The 26,028-nt window shown below is 49.8% G+C and overlaps 1 protein-coding gene across 1 annotated transcript in view; it reads left to right on the top strand.

Moving 5' to 3' along the window:
• The window catches only part of Lrp5 (LDL receptor related protein 5), a 144,141-nt gene that overhangs the window by 40,321 nt on the left and 77,792 nt on the right, over window positions 1-26,028 (top strand). The window contains exons 2-5 of the mRNA XM_045151411.1: window positions 5,619-6,015; window positions 17,922-18,119; window positions 20,940-21,136; window positions 22,717-22,848. Of these exons, the coding sequence (XP_045007346.1) occupies window positions 5,619-6,015; window positions 17,922-18,119; window positions 20,940-21,136; window positions 22,717-22,848 (924 nt within the window). The remainder of the gene's footprint in view (window positions 1-5,618; window positions 6,016-17,921; window positions 18,120-20,939; window positions 21,137-22,716; window positions 22,849-26,028) is intronic.

Genomic DNA, 26,028 nt, shown 5'->3' with positions numbered 1-26,028 from the left:
GAGAACTAGAGAGATAGATTGAATGAGTATGGGTGCCCCAGGGTCCTCTAGCCACTGCAAATGAATTCTAAACGCATGCACCATCTTGTGCATCTGGCTTATGTGGGTACTGGGGATTTGAACCTGGGGTCTCAGGCTTGGCAGGCAAGTGCCTTAACTGCTAAGCTATCTCTCCAGTCTTCAAAATATTTATGTATTCATTTGAGAGAGAGACAGAGTGAATGAGTGTGGTCGCACCAGAGCTTCCTGCCACTGCAAATGAACTCCATGTGTACGCGCTACCTTGTGCATCTGGCTATCTGTGGGTACTGGGGAAGTGAACTCACACCCTTCGGCTTTGCAAGAAAGTGCCTTTAACTGCTGAGCCATCTCTCCAGCCCCAGAACTCTTTTATGTCTTCCCCAACTGTCCCCATTAAACTCTGAGTCCCACCATGTCCCCATGTCATCTTACTTTCTATTTCTGATCTGACAACCAGGGAACCTGTGTGAGTGAAGCCACCCACCATCGTATGTGTCCTTCTGATACCCACTTATTTCACTTGGAATAACAGCAGAATCCTTTATTTACTTATTTTTTTAAGGTTGTGTTTTCAAGGCAGGGTCTTACTCTAGCCTAGGCTGACCTAGAACTTACTCTGTAGTCCCAGGCTGGCCTCGAACTCACAGCAATACCTCCTACCTTTGCCTCCTGAGTGCTGGGATTACAGGCGTGCGTCACCATGCCCTGCTTGCTTACTTGGCTTGCTTGTTTTCTTTCTTTGTTTCTTTTATGGTTGAGTAATACTCTATTGTGTAGCTAGACCCCATTTCATCTGTCCATTCATTCATCAATAGATACCTGTGGTGGTTTGAATAAGACGCCCTCCCCCCAAACCAATGTGTTTTGAATGCTTGGTCCCCAGCTGACTTTGCTGGAACAGACGTGTTCTTGCGGGTGGGCTCAGGGACCTTATAGCCAGCTCCCCTTTGCTGGAACTCAGCTCACTATCCCATTGCTGTTTGCCTTCTGCTGTGGCAGGGTGATGTGCACCTTCTTTGGAGAGATGTCTCTTTGAGTCCTGTGCTAGTTTTTTTCTTTTTTTTGCTTGAGGCAGAATCTCACTTTAGCCCAGGCTGACGCTATAACACAGGCTGTCCTTGAATTCATGGCAGTCCTCAGACCTCAGACTCCTGAGTGCTGGAATTATAGCCTTTTTCTCTCTGTCTCTCTCTCTTTTTTTTTGGTTGGTTTTTCGAGGTAGGGTCTCACTGTAGCCCAAGCTGACCTGGAATTCACTATGTAGTCTCAGGCTGGCCTTGAACTCACAGTGATCCTCCTACCTCTGCCTCCCAAGTGCTGGGATTAAAGGCGTGCACCACCACACCTGGCTAGTCTTCTTTTAAAAGAAATATTCTTATTTATTTATTTGCAAGGACAGAGAGGGAGGGAGGGAGAAGGAGAGAATGGGCACACTAGGGCCTCCAGCCACTGCAAACAAACTCCATACACATGTGCCACCTTGTGCATCTGGTTTACGTGAATCCTGGGGAATTGAATTTGGATCCTTTGGCTTTGCTGACTAAGCCATATATCCAGCCCAATTACAGGCTTCTTTTGCCCCTGTTTGGATTGAGTTGTTTGGTTTCTGTTGTTGAGTTTTAGGATTTTGGTGTATATTCCAGACATCAATCCCTTATCTGACATCAATTGTTTTGCAAATACTTTCTCTCGTTCTGTAGGTTCCAGGATTTTTAAAAATTTATTTATTTATTTACTTGAGAGAGAGGGACAGAAAAAGGCAGAGAGTGAATATGGGTGTTCCAGGGCCTCTTGCCACTGCAGATGAACTCCAGATGCATAGACACTTTGTGTGACTGGCTTTATTTACATGGGTCCTGGCGAATCAAACCCAGACCACAGACTTTATAAGCAAGCACCTTTAACCACTGAGCCTCTCTAGCCCACGGTTTCAGTTTTTACTCTTGAGTGTCTTTTGATGTGCAGAAGTTTTAAACTTTTGTAAAATCTGATTCATCTGTTTTTTCTTTCTCTGTTGGTACTTTCTCACCATACACACACACACACACACACACACACACACACACACACACACACAATTTTTTTTTTATTTTTGGACACAGGGTTTCCTTAGCCAGCTTGGCCTCCCACTTTTACTCTTCTGCCTCCCAGACACACCACACTTGCTAATTGATTTTCCATTTCTGCCACAAGGACTTGGATAGCTGATTTGGTGATGATGGTGGTAGAGGAAGGGGGAGCATTCCCACTGGAACTTGTCTTGATGTCAGACCCTCTCTGTACCCGTTGTCCTTCAGGGGTTCATCTGGGAGTGAGAGAGGCTCAGCTGTGAGCTGGCAGTCAGCCGCACTCTGCTTGGGCTTGCCCCCTACATTCTGGTCCTGGGTACCTCCCGTGTAGCCTTACAGAGGCGGCAAACCCTTCTGCCACTCTAGAGCACCTGTGATGGGTTTTCTTTCCATCACTGAGCCTCCTTAAGGGGGTTGGAGTGTGGGTGGTGGGTCCCCATCCGTGCAGAGATCCCCAGTGTCTCCAGCTTCTGTGAGGAAAGGTAGCCGTCTTAGCTAAGTCCTTACTAAGACAGTTTTCTGGGGTATTGGTGGTCAGCTCAGCTCAGCCCAGCCCAGCCCAACCCAGCTGATGGTTGATATGGGAACTGATGTGTGGGCATTGAGCCCTCTTGGGCTGGTAACTGAGGATTGTGGCGGGTGCCAGTAGGTAGGCCCCTGCTGGGATGAAACCCTTGATTGGACCTAGGGACTAATGAGGGTGGAGGGAAGTGAGGGAAATAGCTTAGCTCTGGTACGCTTGGGGCCAGAGTGGTGGAGGAGAAAAGAATGGATGGGAAAGACTACAGGCTGGAGGCTGTGGAGACCAAGAGGGAGCCTGACCCGTTCCCGTGCGCAGAGGGAGCTGTGGAAGGTGTTTAAACTGAATAGTAGCATCTGGGTGGTCCTTTCAGTTTGTTCTTCAGAGGGTGCTTGGGATGAGGACGGACAAGATGTGAAATGCTGAGGTAAGAGGGAAGCTAAGGCTGCAGCCCTGGGACTGGGAAAGGCCTTGTACTTAGTTTTTAAAATTATTTTTATTTTTATTTATTTATTAGAGCGAGAGGAAGAGAGGAAGAAAGAGGCAGAGAGAGAATGGGTGCTCTGGGGCCTCTAGCTCCTACAAATGAACTGCAGATGCACGCACCCCTTTGTGCATCTGGCTTACATGGGTCCTGGGGAATCAAACTGGGGTCCTTTGGCTTTGCAGACAAATGCCTTAACTGCTAAGCCATCTCTCCAGCCCCTAGTACTTATTTTTTTAAGTTATTTTTATTTATTTATTTAAGAGCGACAGATAGAGAGAGAAAAGAGGCAGAGAGAGAGAGAAAAAAAGAGAGAAAGAGAGAATATGGGTGCGCCAGGGCCTCCAGCCACTGCAAACAAACTCCAGACGTGTACGCCCACTTGTGCATCTGGCTAACATGGGTTCTGGGGATTCGAGACTTGAACCGGGGTCCTTAGGCTTCACAGGCAGTCGCTTAACTGCTAAGCCATCTCTCCAGCCCCTGGTACTTATTTTTTGAGGCAAGCCCAACAGACTGTCTTTTTTTGTTTTGCTTTGTTTTTGTTTTTCAAGGTAGGGTCTCACTGTGGCCCAGGCTGACCTGGAATTAACTATGTAGTCTCAGGGTGGCCTTGAACTTATGACAGTCCTCCTACCTATGCCTCTTGAGTGCTGGGATTAAAGGTGTGCACCATCATGCCTGGCTCTGCCTTTGTGTGTGTGTGGGGGGGGGGGGAGGGAGAGAATTAGCATGCCAGGGCCTCCAGCTACTGCAATCATATTCCAGATGCATGTGCCCCCAATGCTCATGTGTGACTTTATGTCATTGTGTGTCTGGCTTACCTGGGACCTGGAGAGTCAAACATGAGTCCTTAGGCTTCACAGACAAGCACCCTAACCGCTAAGCCATCTCTCCAGCCTGGCCTTGGACTAATAAAAGCTCTTGAGGCTCTGCTCAGTCCAGGCATCTCATTCCACATCAAGACTCTGAGGCTACCTCTCAAATTTGGCCCCTTGGTCAGGCTCTGCAGGCTGGCATAGCCCAGATCATGCCCTCCCATCAGGCCCTTGGAGGACTCTCTTACTATTTCTATTTTGTGTGTGTGTGTGTGTGTGTGTGTGTGTGTGTGTGTGTGTGTGTGTATTTGTTTTTGTCTTTTCAGGGTAGGCCCAGGCTGACCTGTAATTCACTAAGTAGTCTCAGGGTGACCTTGAATTCACGGTAATCCTCCTACCTCTGCTTCTCAAGTGCTGGGACTAAAGGCGTGTGCCACCACGCCTGGCTTATTTTTGTTTTTTAAAATATATTTTATTTATTTGAGAGAGAGAGTGAGAGAGAGATAGAATAGGCATGCCAGGGCCTCCAGCCACTGCAAATGAACTCCAGATGCATGTGCCACCTTGTGCATCTGGTTTATGTGGGTCCTGGAGATTTGAACCTGGATCCTTTGGCTTTGCAGGCAAAGGCTTGATCTACTAAGTCATTTCTCCAGCCCTATTTTTTTTTTTTTTGAGGTAAGATCTTACTATATCTAGCTCAGGGTGACATGGAATTCACTATGTAGTCTCAGGGTGGCCCCAGACTCGGTGACCCTTCTCATTCTCCAGGACCCACGTAAGCCAGATGAACAAGGTAGTGCATGCCTCTGGAGTTTGTTTGCAGTGGCTGGAGGCCCTGGCATGCCCATTCTCTCTTTCTCTGCCTCTTTCTCTCTCTCTTTGTCTGTCGCTCTCTAATAAATAAATAAAAATAAACAAAAAATTAAAAACAAATAGGGCCGAGCGTTGTGGTGCATGCCTTTAGTCCCAGCACTCGGGAGGCAGAGGTAGGAGGATTGCCATGAGTTTGAGGCCACCCTGAGACTACATAGTGAAACTCAGGTCAGCCTGAGCTAGAGTGAGATGCTGCTTAAAAAAAAAAAAAAAAATGGAGCCAGGCGTGGTGGCGCACACCTTTAATCCCAGCACTCAGGAGGCAGAGGTAGAAGGATCATTGTGAATTCGAGGCCATCCTGAGACTACAGAGTGAATTCCAGGTCAGCCTGGGCTAGAGTGAGACCCTGCCTTGAAAACTGAGCAAAACTATATAACTAAATAAAATATTTATTTATTTTCAAGGAGAAAGAGAGACTGAATGAATGAATGAATGCACCAGGTCCTATAAACACTAGATGCATGCGTGCATCTAGCTTTATGTGGGTACTGGGGAATTGAACCCAGGAGGTTGTTAGGCATTGCAGGCAAGTGCTTTAACCACTGAACCATCTCTCCAGCCCCATGGCCATCTCTCCAAGTCCCTTGTATGAGGCGAGGGGTGCTGCAGGAAGAGTCATCCATGATTGAGGAGGGGGAGGTGAACCATGCCTCACAGTAGTAGCTGAGCCTCAGGATGAGACTGTCGCTATCCTGGGGCCTGGCGGCCCGGCAGGGCACAGGGTCTTGAGTGTGGGTGGGTCATGAAGGCTGTCTGACCCCCTCCTGTTCCTGAAGCCGTGAGCCCCACCCGCTTGGTCAGTGTCCTCACAGTTTGCTCTGCCTTCCAGCCTCGCCACTCCTCCTCTTTGCCAATCGCCGGGATGTGCGGCTGGTGGACGCTGGCGGCGTGAAGCTGGAGTCCATCATCGTGGCCAGCGGCCTGGAGGATGCGGCCGCTGTGGACTTCCAGTTCTCCAAGGGCGCCGTGTACTGGACGGACGTGAGCGAGGAGGCCATCAAGCAGACCTACCTGAACCAGAGCGGGGCGGCCGCCCAGAGCGTTGTCATCTCTGGCCTCGTCTCGCCCGATGGGCTGGCCTGTGACTGGGTGGGCAAGAAGCTGTACTGGACGGACTCGGAGACCAACCGCATCGAGGTGGCCAACCTCAACGGCACGTCCCGCAAGGTGCTCTTCTGGGAAGACTTGGACCAGCCGAGGGCCATCGCCCTGGACCCTGCTCATGGGTAAACCACTGCTGCCTTCCTGGCTCTGTGGGTGGGTATGGTCCCTGTGGCTTCCTTTCGGGTTCCCATAGCCTTCCCTCCTTCTGCATAGGCCAAGGAGGAGAGCCTCTGACAGAATATGTCCCTGCTAGGACCTAATTCCCTGCTAGACCCTGGACTTAAACCTAGCCATGCCTAGGTATGGTGACTCACATCTTTAATGCCAGTACTGTGGAAGCAGAGGCAGGAAGGTTGCTGTGAGTTTCAGGCCAACCTGGGTTACAGGGTGTCTCCCAAACACACGCACGCATGCACTCACACACACAGATTTGGGGCTGGGGAGATGGCTCAGTTGGTAAACTACTTCCTGCACAGGCATGAGAACCTGAGTTTGGGTTTTTAGCGCTCATGTGAAAATGCTGGATCTGGGATGGAGAGATGGCTTAGCAGTTAAAGATACCTGCGAAGCTTAAGGACCCGGGTTCAGTTCCCCAGTATCCACTAAAGCTGGATGCACAAGATGGTGCATGCATCTGGAGTTCATTTGCAGTGTCTAGAGGGCCTGCTGTGCTCCCATTCTTTCTCTGCCTCCTCCTTGCTCTCTCAGATAAATAAAATGTTATAAAAAAAATAATGCTGGGCCTTACTTTGTGTACATGCCTGTGATTCCAGCTGGGGTGGCAGAGGAAGGGCTACCTACTTTAGCTGAACCAGTGAGCTCTGGATTCAGTGACAGACCCTGTCTCAAAAATAAGGTGGAGGGCTGGAAAGATGGCTTCCTGGTTAAGTTGTTTGCCTATGAAGCCTAAAGACTCAGGTTTGATTCCCTAGGACCCACATAAGGCAGATGCACAAAGTGGCACATGCATCTAGAGTTTGTTTACAGTGGCTTAGAGGCCCTGGCATGCCCATTCCCTTAAATACATAAATAAATTAAATATTATTAAAAGGTAAGATGGATATACAAGACCATCATAAGAGGAGGAAAAGATCATGACATCAAAATAAAAGAGAGACTGATTGAGATGGGGAGGGGATATGATGGAGAATGGAATTTCAAAGGGGAAAGTGGGGGGAGGGAGGGTATTACCATGGGATATTTTTATAATCATGGAAAATGTTAATAAAAATTGAGAAAAAAAATGTAAGGTGGAGAGTGATTGAGGAAGACACCTGCCAATCTCTGACCTCTGCATGTACACACACATGTGCCCCCCAACACATGCCAACATGTATAGGAATACACACACACGCTTTCACACCACATACACATGCACACAACAATGATTTAAAGTTCATTATATTTCTTGCACATGTACAGGAAAGTAAACACACCCTTGTGGGTACCTTGTACCCTTTAAAATTTTATTTATTTATTAGAGAGAGAGAATGGGAGACCACCACAAACTCCAGATGCATGCAGCACCATGTGCATCTGGCTTATGTGGGTATTGGGGATTGAACCTGTGTCCTTGGGCTTTGCAGCCAGGTGCCTTAACCACTAAGTCTTCTCTCTCTTGTGTCCTTTTATAGTTGCATTGTCTGAAAGGGGTCCCTGTCTGGATGTAGTAGCTGCCCTGTGTTGTGGAAGCCTCTTGCCAGCTGGTGTGGCTGAGCTCACCTTGATCCTGAAAGCTTAGGGAAGCCACAAGGGCCAGGTTGGGGTGGGAGGGAGTGGCAGTCAGTTAAGCCGAGGACGTCCCATGACTGAAGGCTAGGAAGCACAGAGACGTGGGGAGAGATGACCTTACCTCACCATCCAGGCTCATTCCAGACTTTTCTGAATGTGCATCATTTCCTTGGTTAACTCTCACCTTTCCTTTGTCCCTCTTCTCTTGGGAGTGACCCTGGATTGTGGTGCACAAACTTTTGTTCAGGTCTCCTCTGCCCGGCCATGCCTGTGCTTGTTCTGTCCTGAGAACAGTCAGCTGGTCAGACACATGGCCACACATCTGGAGCAGTGTGCTTCAGTTGGTATTGTTTTTTGCCTTAGGCCGTGTTGGAAGCACTTTGCAGTTTAGATCCTTTAAAGCCACCCAAGCCTCTGAGAAATCCTGGCCTGGGCCGCCCTAGGTAAGGAACGTGGTGTGAGGCTTCTGTGGTGCCCGCCTCTGTGCGCTGTTAATCTGGAGATGGCTGTGTGCCCAGTCCTGCAGAGTGGCTCCAGGCTGCTCTGTGCCCACCTTCCTCTCAGCTAAGGGTCCAAAGCCCATTTCCTGGCTGTCTCTAGCAGTGGGATGCTTTTAAGCTACCGGGCAGGACTGGAGAGCCAGCTTGCTGTGGCCCCTGCTGGTGGGCTTCCTACTGCGGGTGACCTCGGCTATTATGTGGCCTGAGGAGAAGCTGGGCGAGGAGAGGCTAGATGGGCCTGGAGGGTGGGAGGTCCAGGCTGTTGACTGGAGGCTACTGGACTGGATGCTGAGAGCATGGGATCAGCTGAGCTTCTGGAGCTGCCTGCTTGGTGCAAAAGCCGCATGCACGTCCACCCGTGTGTGTGTGTGTGTGTGTGTGTGTGTGTGTGTGTGTGTGTGTTACAGAGAGACAGACACACACACAGTGGGAGGGTGGGAGCCCCTGTGTATGTGCATTCTGTAGCCCAGATAGGCCTTAGACTTGTGATCTTCTGGCCTCAGTTCTGCAGCAGCTGGGATGACAGGCTTACACCACCAGACCCAGCTTCTTGCTGACTTTTGAGCAGAAATCTAAAGTGGACAAGGGTGGCAGCCTGGCAGTATCTGGAGAACATGCCAGGCAGCAGGAATGGCAGCCAGTGCAAAGGGCCTGTGGTATACGGAGGATGGACCTGGTGCAAGGTTGACTCAAGCTCAAGGGACTCCGCCTGCCTGGTGGAATGACAGTCGGCTTCAGATTGGGCCTGGGGTTCTGATAGCAGTTGTTGTGGGCAGTAGAGAGAGAGAGGGCAGCAGCTTGGACCAGGGAGGTAGTGGGCTTGGGGGGTGGACAGTAGCCAACTTTGGGATCTAGTCTAAAGGCGAGAACAACTGGATTCTCTCGGCTGTACATGTAGGCGGGAGAGAAAGACCAGAGGCAAGGGTGATATGTTACCACTCTCTTCCTTGGCGTCCCTATCCATCCATGTGACCATGTCATGTCACACGAACACCAAGAACCATTCATGGGTTTGATACATGTTACTGCTTATAACGCAGGTACCCTTTCTCCACCACACAAGATAGTCTGCATCGATCCAGTTTGCTCTTTGACCTTTGACCATGATGTTTGGGAAAATGCTTGGCATCCCACTGGGAGGTGCTCTGGGCTTGGTTGGAAAGTGTTGCGCATTCTCACATCTGGTCTAGTGTGGCCTGTATTGTCTCTGGGGTCCGGTCAGTCTCTTTGGCTCTGCCTGTCCTTGTGAAATGACATCTGTCTTGCTTCATCTCTGCCTGAGGACCAAGGTCGACCTTGCCGTTGCTACCTTGGGCCTAGACTTCTTTGTACTCTTTGCCCCATCCCAGATGCGTGAAGGTGTGAGGGCCACGGAGGGTGACGTTGGGAGTGCGGACTCTGAATGGGGAGGGCTTTGTACTCTGTCCTTGCTACAGCGTGACGTTATGAGGAGCAGCTGAGCCTTCTAGCCCCGAGGGAGTCCCTTGTGCTTTCCCATGCCTCTGTTTCCACCCGGAGCCTTCCTCAGATGAGACTCCTGCCCCCGCCACCATCAGGAAGGGCAAGTCGTGGCCCAGCACCCACCTGCTATGCAGTCAGGGTCCTGCAGAGCCCATAGGTGCTATATGAATAGTGCACATAGCCTGTATGGGTGAGGGGTGGGGACAGATGTCCTTGGGTGGCAGAGTGGACTCTGGGGCCAGGAGGACCTGGGCCCAGCCAAGGGAAGACCCTGTGTACAGCCCTTTGGGGCTGCGGTGGTTGCTGGGGCTCTAGGTGAAAATGCAACCTGCATCGCTTTGGAACAGCCCCACGCTGTGGAGAAGCCAGTGTTCCTCTGCGAGCCTGGAGCCTGCCTGCGTGGGCCTGTCCACCGAGCCAGCAGCCTGCCAGCTCCCCATTTAAGGAAACCCATAGGCCCAGGCCAGGATCCTGGGAAGGAATGTGAATTACTAACTCCTATGTTTCCATGGGGTCCCCAGATACCTTCTCAGCGGATGGGGCCCTGGGCCTCTTCCAGGTCCCTGGGGGTAGGAAACCCACTTGGAGGCGAAGGCACTGCCCAGATCACCAGAGCCTCTGCGGAGGCTGCCAGGAGAGTCCACCCCAGTCCTGGCCCCTTGGCCCAGGGTGAGTCATCCCCATGGCTCACGCTTTCTGTATAACGATACAAGCTGTCAGGCGCTGCCACTTGACATGTGCCTGGGACAGACCGACCTGCGAGGGCCCTCATCTTTCTAGAGATAACCGCCGCCTGGCTTTCCCCGTGGTGGTCAACACAGAGGCCAGCATAAGAGATGCTGTTTGGAGAGGCACCCCGTGAGAGGGCGTGGTGACAACAGCTGGAGATGGTATACCCTAGACACTGAGCAAGGAGCAAGAGGACATTTGCCTGAACTCCATCTGTCCCTGATCTTACTCATGACATTATAGTCTTTTTGGAAGGTGGTGATGGTCCCACCTTACATAAGACTCCCTGAGAAGCCTGGGGTGGCCCCTCAGGGCAGCTGAAGGTCCTGTGGCCTACAGAGCTCCCACATGGCAAGAAGAGGCAGCTGCCCCTTGCCCCCTTGAGATAGGATTTCTATAGCTCCGGCTGGCCTGGAACTCATAGCAATCCTCCTGCCTCAGCCTCCTGAGCGCTGAGATTACAGACGTGAGCCACCATGTCCAGCTTACAGTTCTCAGTTTACCTTTCCACGCTGATGGATACCCGCAAGGACCCAGCTGCACTGAACGTCCCATGCCCCGCAGGGATCGTGGTCCTGGGGTCGACGTGAGGTTGGCCTGTGTGAAGGAAGTTTTGCCTCTACAGTGGGAGGCCCAAAGCAGGGCAAGACTTGTCGGGTACTAGAATGGGCTACAAGAGAGGATTTGGTGACCCATGGACCTGGGATGTCCTGTAAGTGTCACAGCGCCTTGCCTTACAAGGACCAGATGGCAGGTAGGCTCCTTGGAAGATGGCCCAACATTGTCACTGTGGCAGTTTGATTCAGGTGTCCCCCATAAACTTAGGTGTCCTGAATGCTAGGTTCCCAGCTGATGGAGATTTGGGAATTAATGCCTCCTGGAGGGAGCATATTGTTGGGGACTGGCTTGTGGGTGTTATAGCCAGTTTCGCCCTTGCCAGTGTTTGGCACACTCTCCTGTTGCTATTGTCCACCTTATATTGGCCAGGGGGTGAAATCCACCCTCTGCTCATGCCATCATTTTCCCTGCCATCATGGAGTTTCCCCTCGAGCCTGTAAGCCAAAATAAACCTCTTTTTCCCACAAGCTGCTCTTGGTTGGGTGATTTCTACCAGTAATGTGAACCTGCCTGCAGCAGTCACCTTCTCCAAAGAGGGAATGGACAGAACAATTGTGCCTGACACCCTTGTGTCCCATGGCCCACCCACAGACTCCAGGGATGAGAACCTATGTCCGCAAGGCTGGCATAGCTCCCCCAGGGGGCTCCACTGTGGAGTCACAGTCTACATAGGCTCTGGGTGCTAGTTGGATTGGGACCTGTGATCACAGATTTTGCAGTCTGGATGGGGGTGGGGTGTTTATGGTTATTTGATGCCCGTCTCTTATTATAATCCTGAACCAACTCCACAAACCCTCTTAGGATTCACTGTTGCTTTTTTTTTGTGGGGGGGGGGGTCTGTTTCTTTGAGGTAGGTTCTCATATGTAGCCCAGGCTGGGTCTTGAACTTACGGCAATCTTTCTATCTCAGCTTCCTGCCTGAGTGCTGCGATGGGAAGTGTGGCCCACTATCCCCTGCTGTTCGTTTTTGTTTTGTTTTGTTTTTGTTTTTTCAAGGTGGGTCTCACTCTAGTTCAGGCTGACCTAGAATTCACTATGTAGTCTCAAGGTGGCGATCCTCCTACCTCTGCCTCCCAAGTGCTGGGATTAAAGGCATATACCACGCTGGCTCCCCTGCTGTTCTTTTTGAAAAGACTGCATTTTAGAACAGTTTTAGGTTCACAGGAAAACAGAGCCAAATGAATAGCAATTTCTCATATACTACCAGACCTTGGTTATTGCCATCCCCGTTCCCCCGCCCCTGCAGCACACTTGGACGACTGGTCATTCCAGACTCCATGGTCTGCGTGGGGGCCCGTGGTGCTGTGCATTCTGTGTGGGGACAGTCGATGCTGTCCCATGTCCACTGTCACCACATCCTGGAGGACCTTCTGTCTGGAGCGATCTGGACTTCATCTGTCCCACTCTTTAACCTCCCCCTCCACCCTTTCAGCCCAGCAACCACTGACCTTCCTGCTGCCTTCACTCTATATGTGGCTTTTTCTAGAACTGCATACAGCCGGGTGTGGTGGCGCACACCTGTCATCCCAATACTCTGGAGGCTGAGGCAGGAGAATCACTGCAAGTTTGAAACCAGCCTGGGCTGCAGAGTGAGACCTTGTCTCAGAAAAAAAAAAAAAAAAATCATAACAAAAACAGAATGCTGTAGAATTTATTTTTTATTCATTTATTGTGAGCTGGAGTAGCTGAGGACAACCTTGAAATTCTGGTCCTCTTTCTTCCACTTCTGGTGTGGTGGGCTGGCAGGCACGTGGCTTGTAATGTACACTTGAGGCACCTGAGTCTTCATGGCTCATTCCATTTTAACACGAGGTATGTTTCCTTTTGTATGTTTTGAGTTGCCTCCTAGAGGTCCATTAAAAAAAAATTATTGACAGCTCCCATAGACATTAAGCCATGATAATTCCCTCCCCTCCCCCACTTTCTCCTCACAAAGTCACCCTTCATCATTCCCCTCCCCCTCTCAATCAGTCTCTTATTTTTATTTATTTATTTATTTTATTATTATTTGAGGGCAACAGACAGAGAGAGAAAGAGGCAGATAGGTAGATAGAGAATGGGCACGCCAGGGTTTCTAGCCACTGCAAAGGAACTCCAGACGTGTGCACCCCTTGTGCATCTGGCTAATGTGGGTCCTGGGGAATCGAGCCTCGAACCGGGGTCCTTAGGCTTCACAGGCAAGCGCTTAACCACTAAGCCATCTCTCCAGACCTCTTAATTTTATTTTTTTGGTTTTTCGAGGTAAGGTTTCACTCTAGCCCAGGCTGATCTGTAATTCATTATGTAGTCTCAGGGTGGCCTTGAACTCAAGGCGATCCTCCTACCTCTGCCTCCCGAGTGCTGAGATTGAAGGCGTGCGCCACCACTCCCAACTGTCTCTTTTATTTTGATGTCTTCTTTTTATCCTGGTATCATGAGAGTCTTGTGTAGGTATTGCCAAGCACTGCAAGGTCATGGATAGCCAGGCCATTTTGTTTGTGGAAGATTGAATTGTAAGGAGTTTAACCCTTCCTTTGGCTTTCTGTCACGTCTTCCACAATGGACCCTGAGCCTTGGAAGTGTGATAGAGATATTGCAGTGCTGAACATTCCTCCATCACTTCTCAGCACTATGGTGCCTTCTGAGTCACCTTAGTGGTCACCACCATTGGAAAAGAGAAGCTTTTCTAACTAAAAGTGAGAGTAGAATTAACATATGGGTATGAACATAAAAAATGTGTTTATACAGGGCAGTTTGGTGAGCATAATACATGCATTTAGCCAGACACCAGCAGGCGTTATACCCCTAGGGCTCATGACCTTCCCCTGACATAGACTTTTTAAAAAATATATTTTTATTTTTATTTGAGAGCAGCAGACAGAGAAAGAGCAGAGAGAGAGAGAGAGAGAGAGAGAGAGAGAGAGAGAGAGAGAGAGAGAATGAGCCTGCCAGGGCCTCCAGCCATTGCAAACAAACCCTAGATGCATGCGCCCCCTTGTGCATCTGGCTAACATGGGTCCTGGGGAATCGACCCTCGAACCGAGATTCTTAGGCTTCACAGGCAAGCGCTTAACCGCTAAGCCATCTCTCCAGCCCTGCCATAGGTTTTTGAGTAGGTTTTCAGTACCAGGCATGTATTCCACCCTGTGGAGCAGGTTTCCAGTCCACTTAGAGAGTGGTTGGTTTACCCCATAATAGACATGCCACTGTTGTATCAGTTGGCACATTTAGCCTGGCTGGCCTGCTTTAAGGCTTGCAATGTCCGCTGCTGTTTATCACCTTTGATGACATCAGGTGTCTTCCTCAATTGCTATCTCCTTCATTTACTGAGGCAGAGGTCTCTCACTTGGACCCAGGGCTCACCAATATTTGTTTTTTTTTTTTTTTTTTTTTTTTTTTTTTTTCATGAGGTAGGGTCTCATTTAAGCCCAGGCTGACCGGGAATTCACTATGTTATCTCAGGGTGGCCTTGAGCTCACAACAATCCCCAAGGGCTGAGATTAAAGGAGTAAGCCACCATACCCAGCAATATTTGTTTTTGAGACAAGTTTTTGTTATGAAGCACCACACTGCCTTTGAATTAGTGACCCTCCTGCTTTAGGCTCCTGGATGCCAGGTTGACAGGTATACACACTATTCCCACCTCAGGAAATATTTCCATTCATGAGAGGGGAGGGTACCCAGAACTCTACTGGTAACTGAGAGCCTTTTTATTGTTGTTGTTTTCGAGGTAGGGTCTTGCTCTAGCCCAGGCTGACCTGAAATTCACTGTGTATTTTTAGGGTGGCCTTGAACGCACAGTGATCCTCCTACCTCTGCCTCCCCAGTGCTGGGATTAAAAGGTATGTGCCACCACGCCCAGCTAATTGGTGACATTTTGGTCAGTGAGGCAAGAGTTAGTCTGTTTACAGTGATATCTTTTTTTTTCCAGAGGTTTAAAAAATTAACAAAAATATTTTTATAGAGAGCGAGAGATACAGGGGGAGAGAGAAAAAGAGAGAATTGGCATGCCAGGGCCTCAGCCACTGCAATTGAACTCCAGATGCTTGCATTACCTAGTGGGCATATGTGACCGTGAGCTTGCCTCACCTTTCTGTGTGTGGCTTATGTGGGGTCTGGAGAGTTGAACATGGGTCCTTGGACTTCACAGGCAAGCGCCTTAACTGCTAAGCAATCTTCTCCAGCCTGACACCCAGCTTTTTAAAAAAATTTTTTTTATTTTTATTTATTTATTTTTGAGAGCAACAGACAGAAGCAGAAAGAAAGAGAGCGAGAATGGGTGCGCCAGGGCTTCTAGCCACTGCAAACAAACTCCAGATGCGTGCACCCCCTTGTGCATCTGGCTAACATGGGTCCTGGGGAATTGATCCTTGAACCAGGGTTCTTAGGCTTCATAGGCAAGTGCTAAACCACTAAGCCGTCTCTCCAGCCCCACCCAGCTTTTTATGTGCCTTCTGGGGAATTGAGCTCCAGAAGTCTCAGGCCCTCCCATTCTCTCATGCATAAGTGGTAAGCAGATGCCAAATGATCTTCCCTAGCCTGCATTTTTTTGTTAAGAATGTTTTGGGGGTGGGGGGTCTGGAGAGAGGGCATAGTGGTTAAGGCACTTGCCTGCAGAGTCAAAGGACCTTGCTTCAATTCCCCATGACCCACATAATGTAGATGGACAAGGGGGCACACGCATCTGGAGTTCGGTAGCAGTGGCTGGAGGCCCTGGTGCACCCATTCTCTGTCTGTCTCTCTCTCAAATAAATAAAGAAAAATAAAATATTTTTTAAAAAGGGATGTTCCTAGGACTAGAGGACTAAGAAGGTAAGAGCATTTGTAAGCAAGTATGAGGGCTTGAGAAGGCTAGAGTTTGATCCCCAGCACCCATGGGAAATGCTGGCTGTGACCACACACATCTATAAGCCCGGTCCTGAGCGGGCTAGCGGACAGAGAATCACGGGTTCTGGTTAGCCGGTCTGACTCTAAAAGAAGCAGCGCCAGGTAAAAGTGTGATGCTTCGTCTCAAAGGAACAATGTGATAGAGGAAGACAGCCTCCACATGGGCGTGCATGAGGTGTGTGCATTTGCATACACGTGTGCACATTGTACACACCCCACACTACCACACTCCACACAGATACAAATGACCAAAAAAGGAAAAAAAAATGTATTCCTGGAGAGATGGCTTAACAGTTAAGGCATTTGCCTGTGAAGCCTAAGAACACAGTTTCAATTCCCCAGGACCCAGGTGGCACATGCATCTGGCGTTTGTTTGCAATGGTTGGAGGCCCTGGCATGCTCATCCTCTCTTTCCTTCTCCCTCTCTCAAATAAATAAAATAATTTTTAAAAAGGGCTCTTGAAGCTGGGTGTGGTGGAGCATGTCTTTAATCCCGGCACTCGGGAGACAGAGGTAGGAGGATTGCTGTGAGTTTGAGGCCACCATGAGACTACATAGTGAATTATAGGTCAGCCTGGACTACAGCAAGACTCTACCTTAAAAAACCAAAGGAAGCCGGGCGTGGTGGCGCATGCCTTTAATCCCAGCACTCGGGAGGCAGAGGTAGGAGGATTGCCATGAGTTTGAGGCCACCCTGAGACTCCATAGTGAATTCCAGGTCAGCCTGGGCTAGAGTGAGACCCTACCTCAAAAAACCAAAAAAAAAAAAAAAAGAAAGAAAACACCAAATGAAACAAACAAAACCAGGGCTGGAGGGATGGCTTAGCAGTTAAGGCATTTGCCTTCAAAGCTAAAGGACCCAGGTTTGATTCCCCAGGTCCCATATTAGCCAGATGCACAAGGGGGTGCACATGTCTGGAATTCATTTGCAGTGGCTGGAGGCAGGCCTGTTCATTCTTTCTCTTTCTCTCTCCCCCACCCTCATTCTCTGTCAAATAAATAAATAAATAAAATTTAAAAAAAAAAACAAAAAACCAAAAAAAATTTTTTTTTAAAGGGGTTCTTGGGCTGGAGAGATAGCTTAGCGGTTAAGGCGCTTGCCTGCAAAGCCTAAGGACCTGTGTTTGACTCCCCAGATCCCACATAAGCCAGACACACAAAGGTAAGGCAAGTGCAAGGTCACACATGCCCACTAGGTGGCGGAAGTGTCTGGAGTTTGAGTACAGTTGCTGAGGTCCTGGCACACCAATTCTCTTTCTCTCCCCCCCCAAAAAATAAAAAAGGGGTTCTTTTTTTTAAATTTTTTAAATTTTTATTTGCATTTTCCATGATTATAAAAAAAAATTGCATGGTAATTCCCTCCCTCCCCACCCCCCACACTTTCCCCTTTGAAATTCTATTCTCCACCATCACAATCATTGTACTTACATACATACAATATCAACCTATTAAGTACCCTCCTCCCTTCCTTTCTCTTCCCTTTATGTCTCCTTTTTAACTTACTGGCCTCTGCTACTCCATATTTTCCTTCTCACGCAGAAGCCCAGTCATCTGTAGCTAGGATCCACAAATGAGAGAGAACATGTGGCGCTTGGCTTTCTGGGCCTGGGTTACCTCACTTAGTATAATCCTTTCCAGGTCCATCCATTTTTCTGCAAATTTCATAACTTCATTTTTCTTTACTACTGAGTAGAACTCCATTGTATAAATGTGCCACCTCTTCATTATCCATTCATCAGTTGAGGGTCGTCTAGGCTGGTTCCATTTCCCAGCTATTATAAATTGAGCAGCAATAAACATGGATGAGCACGTATTTCTAAGGAAATGAGATGAGTCCTTCGGATATATGCCTAGGAGTGCCATAGCTGGGTCATATGGTAGATCAATCTTTAGCTGTTTTAGGAACCTCCACGCTGATTTCCACAATGGCTGGACCAGATTGCATTCCCACCAGCAGTGTAGAAGGCTTCCTCAAAAAAGGGGTTCTTGTCCAACCTAAAGCCCTGGACCCCAAAGCCCTAACCGTGGTAATCTCCAGTAGATGAGCTTTTGTGCCCGTGTCTGAGCGGGAGCCAGCGCTCAGGTGTTGGCTTCCTCTCCTCTCGTCCTCACCTCCCTGTTAGATACATGTACTGGACAGACTGGGGAGAGACGCCCCGGATCGAGCGGGCGGGGATGGATGGCAGTTCCCGGAAGATCATCGTGGACTCTGACATTTACTGGCCCAATGGGCTGACCATCGACCTGGAGGAGCAGAAGCTGTACTGGGCTGATGCCAAGCTCAGCTTCATCCACTGTGCCAACCTGGATGGTTCCTTTCGGTGAGTGTCAGTTGGCTGGCTTGGGGGGTGCCCAATCTCGTGGCATCTTGCTGCTCACTGGGTGTTCAGAGGCCATGTCTGACCTCAGGACCTTTCAGGAGTAGGAATAGAGAACAGGTAGCATGCTTTACGTCACAGCTGATGTCACTGTTTATATAGCAACATGTAGAACATTCGCTCCAACCTGGAGAGAGAAGACTGCCCCTACCCACTGCCACCAAAACCACAATTTTCAGAACATTAAAAAAAAAATTTATTTATTTGACAGAGAAAGAGGGAGGGGGGAAGGGAGAGAATGGGCGCTCCAGGGCCTCTAGCCACTGCAATGAACTCCAGGTGCATGCGCCTCCTTGTGCAGCTGGCTAATGTGGGTCCAGGGGAATCGAACCTGGGTTCTTTGGCTTTGCACACAAACACCTTAACCACTAAGCCATCCCCCCAGCCCTTTCAGAACATTTTGCATTTTAAATCTGTAGATGAGAGCTTGTGGCCAGATGGGGTTGGGAAGCATTCACTTCCCTGCATGCCCGCAGCCCTTCCATAGCCTCCTGAGATCAGCTGCCAGAGTTTCATATCACTGTACCCCCCCCCCATCTTGCCCGACAGCTGTGCCCTTGGAAGAAGCTCAATAAAATGGGTTGGATGGGGGCCTGGGGAGGATGGTTCAGTGGATAAGAGCACTTGCTGTGGAAGCACAAGGAGGACGTGAGTTTGATCCTCAGCACTCATGTAAAAAGACCTAGCTGTGTACATCTGTAACTAAAGTGCTGATTGTTGGGGTTGGGGTGTGGGAGGAAGGAGGCAGGTGGATTGCTGGGGCTTGCTGGTCAGGCAGTCATTGAAAACCAGTGAACTAACTACAAGTTCAGCAGGAGACTCTGTCTCGAGGAAATAAGGTGTGAGGTAGACAGAGGAGGACATTTGATATCCTCCTCTGGCCTTTGCATGTGCAGTGCACAGGGTATGTGCATCTGGACACATTTGTACTCTGTACGTACACCATGCATGCTAGGCACCCCCCCAAACCCAAATAATAAGTAGGAAAGTTTTCCCCTCGTTGGGTGACTGCTTTCAGTTCCACTTGGTGTAGCAGCGCCTCCCTTGAGTCGCAGCTGCCTCTTTCACGTGCAGGGAGGTGAGGAGAAGTTCCCTCAGTGGCCACATATTGCCTGCTGTAAGGTCTTGTGCCTCCTGGGAAGGCAGACCTCATTTCTGCACTAGGGGAGCCCCTGGTTTAGGGCCCTGGGAGCCAGGACGGAGGGCTCATCTGGTGACCTGGCGGAAGCTGAGTGGGCTGCAGTCCTCCAGAGACTCCTCACACAAAACCATCGCGGGGAGCTGGCTTGAAGCACTGTGTCCCATTATTCCTGAGGGGCATGGGCTGGCCTGGTCTGAGATTTGGAAATGAGCAGCTTGGGGACCGTGGGCTTTGGGGAGCAACTGGTCCTGGCAGTAATGAAGGGTGGCCCAGAGTCCAGGAAGGCTGTTGGCTGGGGTGTCCTAGATCATGGCAGGATGGTGGCAGCTGAACCAGGGTAGTGGTATTGGGGGCTAACCCTTCCATAGTACCAGCTGTGTTCTGGGACATCTATCAGTTCTTTTAATTTCCATACCAACCCCATGAAGCTTTTGCTATCCCTCCTTCATTGTGATGATGTACAGAGGGGTGCATGAACTCACCTAAGGCCGCACAGCTAGTCTCAACCCATTGTGGTGAGCAAGCGAGGCACACACACACACCACACCACACCACACATACAAAGACAAAAAATATTGTCATCACAGAGTTATTGACTGTGATCCATTCTGATCCTGTTCCCAGTGTTTGTCATCGCATTAAATGCAATGTCTCTTCTGTGGGACATTCAAAAGCTTTTCCCTGATGTTGATACTAGTCTAGTTTGCTCAGAAGATATAAACTGGGAAAAAAAGAAAAAAAAAAAACATATAAACTGTGGACTTTAGGAGTGAGCAAATTCAGGACTGGGGAGCTGACTTAGCGGTTAAGGTGCTTGCCTGCAAAGTCAAAGGACCTAGGTTCAATTCCCCAGGTCCCTCATAAACCAGATGCACAAGGTGGTACATGCGTCAGGAGTTCGTTGGCAGTGGCTGGAGGCTGTGGCATGCCCATTCTCTTTCTCTTTCTCTCAATAAATAAATTAAAATTAAAATTAACCCAGGCCCAGAAAGCCAAATGCCACATGTTCTCTCTCATATGTGGATCCTAGCTACAGATGACTGGGCTTCTGCGTGAGAATGAAAATACTTAGTGGCAGAGGCCAGTAAGGTAAAAAGGAGACATAAAGGGAAGAGAAAGGAAGGGAGGAGGGTACTTAATAGGTTGATATTGTATTTATGTAAGTACAATGATTGTTATGGGGAGGTAATATGATGGAGAATGGAATTTCAAAGGAGAAAGTGGGGGGGAATTAACACGGGATTTTTTTTATAATCATGAAAATGGTAATAAAATTTTTTTTAAAAAGTTAAAATTAAAAAGAGTGAGCAAATTCAGCCACGGGGCAGAAGGGCTGCGAGGCTTCTTGGCAGCAATGTGTCCCCAGGAATGTCCACATCCTCCTTTCTTCTCTCGAAGGCCCTCAGCCCGGGGACCCCTGCGTCTCTATCAGTGACAGGGGGCTGACAGGGTGTGAGACGCCCGTGAACACTGACCGGGAAATTTTTTTTTTTTCTGGAGTGGACCAAGTGGGACACGCTCCCATCTGGGGACCACCGGGGCTTGAGGACCTGCAGAGCAGAACAGAAGCTGTTCTGCAGGAGGCCTTTCCCATCGCTCTGCCCTCTCCTTCCCTGCTGCAGGCAGAAGGTGGTGGAGGGCAGCCTGACTCACCCTTTCGCCCTGACGCTGTCCGGGGACACACTCTACTGGACGGACTGGCAGACCCGTTCCATCCACGCCTGCAACAAGAGGACGGGGGAGAAGCGGGAGGAGATCCTCGGTGCCCTCTACTCACCCATGGACATCCAGGTGCTCAGCCAAGAGCGGCAGCCTCCCCGTGAGTGTGGGCAGGCAGGCGGGCAGGGCCGTGCAGCAGGCACAGGCGGGGCTGGGGCTGTGGTCATAGGGCAGAGCCAGGGAGGTGGCGTCGGGTGGGACGGGGTGAGAAGCAGGGAAGACGTGGGACAGGGGGTCAGTAGAGAGACTGTCATTTCCGTGTAGCAGCTCCCGGGCAATAGAGGCCACCTCTCCAGAAAGGTTTGCCCTGCTCTGGAAGGAGGCTGGGCAGGCCATGGTGGCACCCAGGGCCTTTCTGCAGAGTCTAGGGCTGCCATCTAGGGGCTGGTGACCATCCCTCCATTAAAGAACCTGAAGGGAGCCGGGCGTGGCTGCACCCACCTTTAATGCCAGTAGGAGGAACAGGATTGCCGTGAGTTCAAGGCTACCCTGAGATGACCTAGAGAGAGGCCCTACTTCGAGAAACACCACCACCAAAAAGACCCTGAAGGGTATTGGAGTGAAGTATCTGCTAGGAGTCCCTGTTTCTCAGCTTGGGGTCCTAGGCTTCTAAAGGGCACTGCTGCCAGGAAAGGTGCCTGCTATGCTTCTATGGCAGAAGTACCAGATGGTATGGCAGGTCTTGAGGTCCTGCCACAGATTTCTGACTGGGGTACAGTGTCCTTCAGGGGCTCTGAGAAAGAGGAGGGTTTTATTTTTATTTTTATTTTTATTTTTTTAAAATTTTTATTTATTTATTTGAGAGCGACAGACACATAGAGAAAGATAGAGGGAGAGAGAGAGAATGGGCGCACCAGGGCTTCCAGCCTCTGCAAACGAACTCCAGACGCATGCGCCCCCTTGTGCATCTGGCTAACGTGGGACCTGGGGAACCGAGCCTCGAACCGGGGTCCTTAGGCTTCACAGGCAAGCGCTTAACCGCTAAGCCATCTCTCCAGCCCAGAGGGTTTTATTTATTTGTTGTTAGAGAAGCTCAGGTTGGAGAAAAAGCTTGCTTCAGGGGCAGGGCAGTTTTGAAGAAAAGAATATATATTTTAAATAGCCACATTTGATAGCATGTACTTTTTTTTCTTATTTATTTGAGAGCAACAGAGAGAGAGAGAGAGGGAGGGAGGGAGGGAGAGGAAGAGGCAGATAGAGAGAGAATGGGCATGCCAGGGCCTCCAACCATTGCAAACGAACTCCAGATGCATGCGCCACCTTGTGCATCTGGCTTACGTGGGTCCTAGGGGATCGAGCCTCGAACCAAGGTCCTTAGGCTTTACAGGCAAGTGCCTAGCTGCTAAGCCATCTCTCCAGCCCGAAGAAAGTGGTTTTGAAGAAAATTTAGACCAATGGACAAGCAGCTGGGCAGGGTGTGGTGGCGCACGCCTTTAATCCCAGCCCTTGTGAGGCAGAGGTAGAAGGATCGCCAACGGCCAGCCTGACACTACAGAGTGAATTCCAGGTCAGCCTGGGTAGTCAGCACTGGTGAGGTGGCATGGCACTGGGCAGTTCCCCGAGGGACACTCTGGGGAACAGGTGCGAGCTCATTTGGAAATGAATGTCAGGGTTAGGGGTGAGGGTCACATACCCTAAACTGGAACTTTCACTCTGTCTGATTTCCTTTGCTTTTCACAGTCCACACGCCCTGCGAGGAGGACAATGGCGGCTGCTCCCACCTGTGCCTGCTGTCCCCGAGGGAGCCATTTTACGCCTGTGCCTGCCCCACGGGTGTGCAGCTCCAGGACAACGGCAAGACGTGTAAGGCAGGTGAGACAGAGTGCGGTCTAGGACAGGATGGGGGCCGGCCTGGTCGCAAGCCTCGGTGTCTTCAAAGGGGACGCGGCAGCCCCGGCACAGCAGTTGGTTGCCTTCAGCGAAGGCCCCGAGCGCTTTGGGCTCTGCGCCGAGTTGACTGTGGCAGTGGGCCAGGGTTCCTGGTCAGCTCCAACCTCTGTGCTTCACTGGCACACCATCCCGTCTATGAAATGACAGCACCATATCGCCAAGGTGCTAAATGTGCAGTTGGCATGTGTGGTGCTCACAACCTAAAAGCTCTGTGTTTATGGTTTAAAAAGAAGCAGGCTGGCAGGTGACGCTGTGAGGCAGGAAGCAAGCCTGCGGTGCTGCGCCCCGGTGCCGTGGGAAGCTTTCTCCCTGGGGAGGTGCCACTGCACGTCCGTTCGCCGCCGTGGACAGCTGATCGAAGTACAGGTCCACACGGACCCGTTTCGGTGAGCCAGTGGGTTTAGCGGGGTACTCAGAGGAATGTGGAGCTCTCAGGGGAGCTGTAGCTGAACCACCGAGAACTCCCAGCACGCATGAAGGCCTCCCACCTGCCCCCCCCCCCCCCAAGGAGCTCACTGTGTCAGGGTTACCTGTATGGACGATCTTCCCTTGGTCTTGGGGTGAGGGCTTGCTTACAAAGCATGAGACCCCAAAGCAGTCTTACCGCTGAGAAGTCTCATACAAGCATGGATGATGACCTCCCCTTGGCTGCTTAGGTGGAGCTCGCTATCCCCTGATCCTTTACCCTCTATCTACCCGTCTCCTGAGGCCACAAGAGCACATGTATCATTTCATGTGGCTGGCACAGGGGGTGCCCCTCAGGTGGAGGGGAAAGGGTCTGACAACCTTCCCCACACCATACCCTTCCTTCTATGGGGGAACGTCCACAGGTTCAATCTTGAGTCTCTTGGGAATGGGCCCAGCTTTTCTTTTTTGTTCATTTTTTATTTATTTGAGAGCAACAGACATAGAAAGACTGATAAGAGGGAAGAGAGTGGCCTCTAGCCACTGAGAACGAACTCCAGACGCGTGCGCCCCCTTGTGCATCTGGCTAATGTGGGACCTGGGGAACCGAGCCTTGAACCGGGGTCCTTAGGCTTCACAGGCAAGCGCTTAACCGCTAAGCCATCTCTCCAGCCCCCAGCTTTTCTTTTTTTTTTTTAAGGTGGTATCTTGCTGTAGCCCAGGCTGACCTGGAATTCACTCTGTAGTCTCAGGGTGGCCGTAGGCGAGCCTCCTACCTCTGCCTCACGAGGGCTGGGATTAAAGGCGTGCGCCACCACACCCTGCCCAGCTGCTTTTGATAAAGCCGGCAATCTGCAGTCCTTGTTTCTGCTGTCAGTATGGAGGCATTTGTCATACGACACCCTCATTTTCCTCTCTCGTACCTTTCGTCCCCTCTGTTGGAGAACACCCTGGTGAGGCTGCTGGTGTGGTTTTTGGCTTCTGTTTTCCCCCATCTTGTACATGTTTTTCTGTTTTGAATCTCATTCCCACAATCCTCCTACCACATGAAAGCTCCTGTGGAAATGTAGGCCACGAGAGCATTTTCCCCTGGACGCATAGAGTTGGTTCTCCCCCTGTCTGCGGCTCCTCTTTTGCTTCCCATATCATGGCTTCACCACTCGGCATTTGCTCCTCCGGGACACTTGGTCGTATCCTGCACTGAGGTGATTCCACCTTGGGGGACTGTATCAGACAGCTTCAGGTTCACTGAGATGAACTTTCAGACCAGGCACAGTTATGGAGGAAGACTTTTATTGAAGCTTACAGATCCAGGGGAAGTTCCATAATGGCAGAAGAAGCTGGTCTGCCTTCACAGGCCCAAGCAGACAGAGAAGCACAAGCCCAAAAGCCAAAAGCCACAGCACACTTCAGGAACTCCAGCTAGGCACACTTTGCATATCTTTAGATTGAAATTAGAAACCCCCCACCACACCTTAAGATCCAGTCAGGTAGCCAGCAGATGCAAACTACAAACAACTGAAAATATTGGGGACCATCTATTCTATTAAACCACCACATTCTGCTCCTGGTCCCCAATACATTTATAATCATCACACATTGTAAATTGTACGCAGTTCAATTTTAAAGGTCCCCACAGTCTTGACCAATTTAAGATATTAAGACCTGTAAAATCAAACAAGTTAAACATTTCTAACATATAAAGGCACAAAGTAAACATCTTTAACTACTATAAGGCACAGCAAGGAGAGACTAAAACAATGCAAATTCAACCACCATCAAACAAACATCAAACTTCTGCAGTTCAAGTTCAACATAACCAGAGACTGAGAGTCTCCAGATTTTCCAGTTCCGCCCCTCCAGCTGAGCAGAGTAGCAGGGGAACACTTCCATCCCAGGCCAACAGTGCACTCCATGGTAGCCCTTGCACAGTCCTGGTATATCCAAAACATCTTGAGGTTTTCATGCAAACCACGGTCCATCTTCCAAAGGCTCTTTCAGCCTATCAGGGCATCATGCCCTGCCTAATGGTGCGTCTCAGCAGCAGCTCCTGGAAGCATGTGCAATTCACGACGACTCCTCGCATTTTTCATGCTTCTGAAACCAATACCAGGTGTGTAGGACACAGCCATATTCTTAATTCAGGTATGAAACAAATCATAGTCTTGAAAAGCAGGTTCCTTTTCCAATCAACTCTTTCCAAAAGTGTTTGCATTTCTATGATAGTCTTTCCTCAGGCATCTTTTCCATGGTCCTTTAAGATTACTAATGTGTTTGACAATAGCAGCTTTAGTAATCTAAAGCCAGTCTCTGTGCCAGTAAATTTAACTTGCTTAAAGTTTTCTAGCTTAAAATCTTAAGTCTCTCAGTCCAATATCTCTAGCCAAGCACATCAGTCCATTACAAATTTAACCTGATCAAACTCTCTGGGCCTGGGCAGCAGGATACAGCCAGCCCTTATGCCAGTAGCCCAGTTCCAACAAAGTCCTCTGCAGTCTTTCCTTCCCCTTAGAAAGCTCATAAGCCAAGCCTCGAAGTTCAATGCTGTCTGCACTTAGCATTCTCAGACTCTAATCAGGATAGTCCATAAAACTTGGCTTACCACTCCAGAAGACATCTTCAGTTGCAAGCACCAAGTCCATGCCTATTCCTCCAAAACAAAGGTTCCAAAAGATCAACATCCACATAGTCATGTTC

The sequence above is a fragment of the Jaculus jaculus genome, chromosome 1 (genome assembly GCF_020740685.1).
Source record: "Jaculus jaculus isolate mJacJac1 chromosome 1, mJacJac1.mat.Y.cur, whole genome shotgun sequence".
In the NCBI taxonomy this organism is placed as follows: Eukaryota; Metazoa; Chordata; class Mammalia; order Rodentia; family Dipodidae; genus Jaculus; species Jaculus jaculus.
This window is presented reverse-complemented; position numbering and strand designations above follow the sequence as displayed.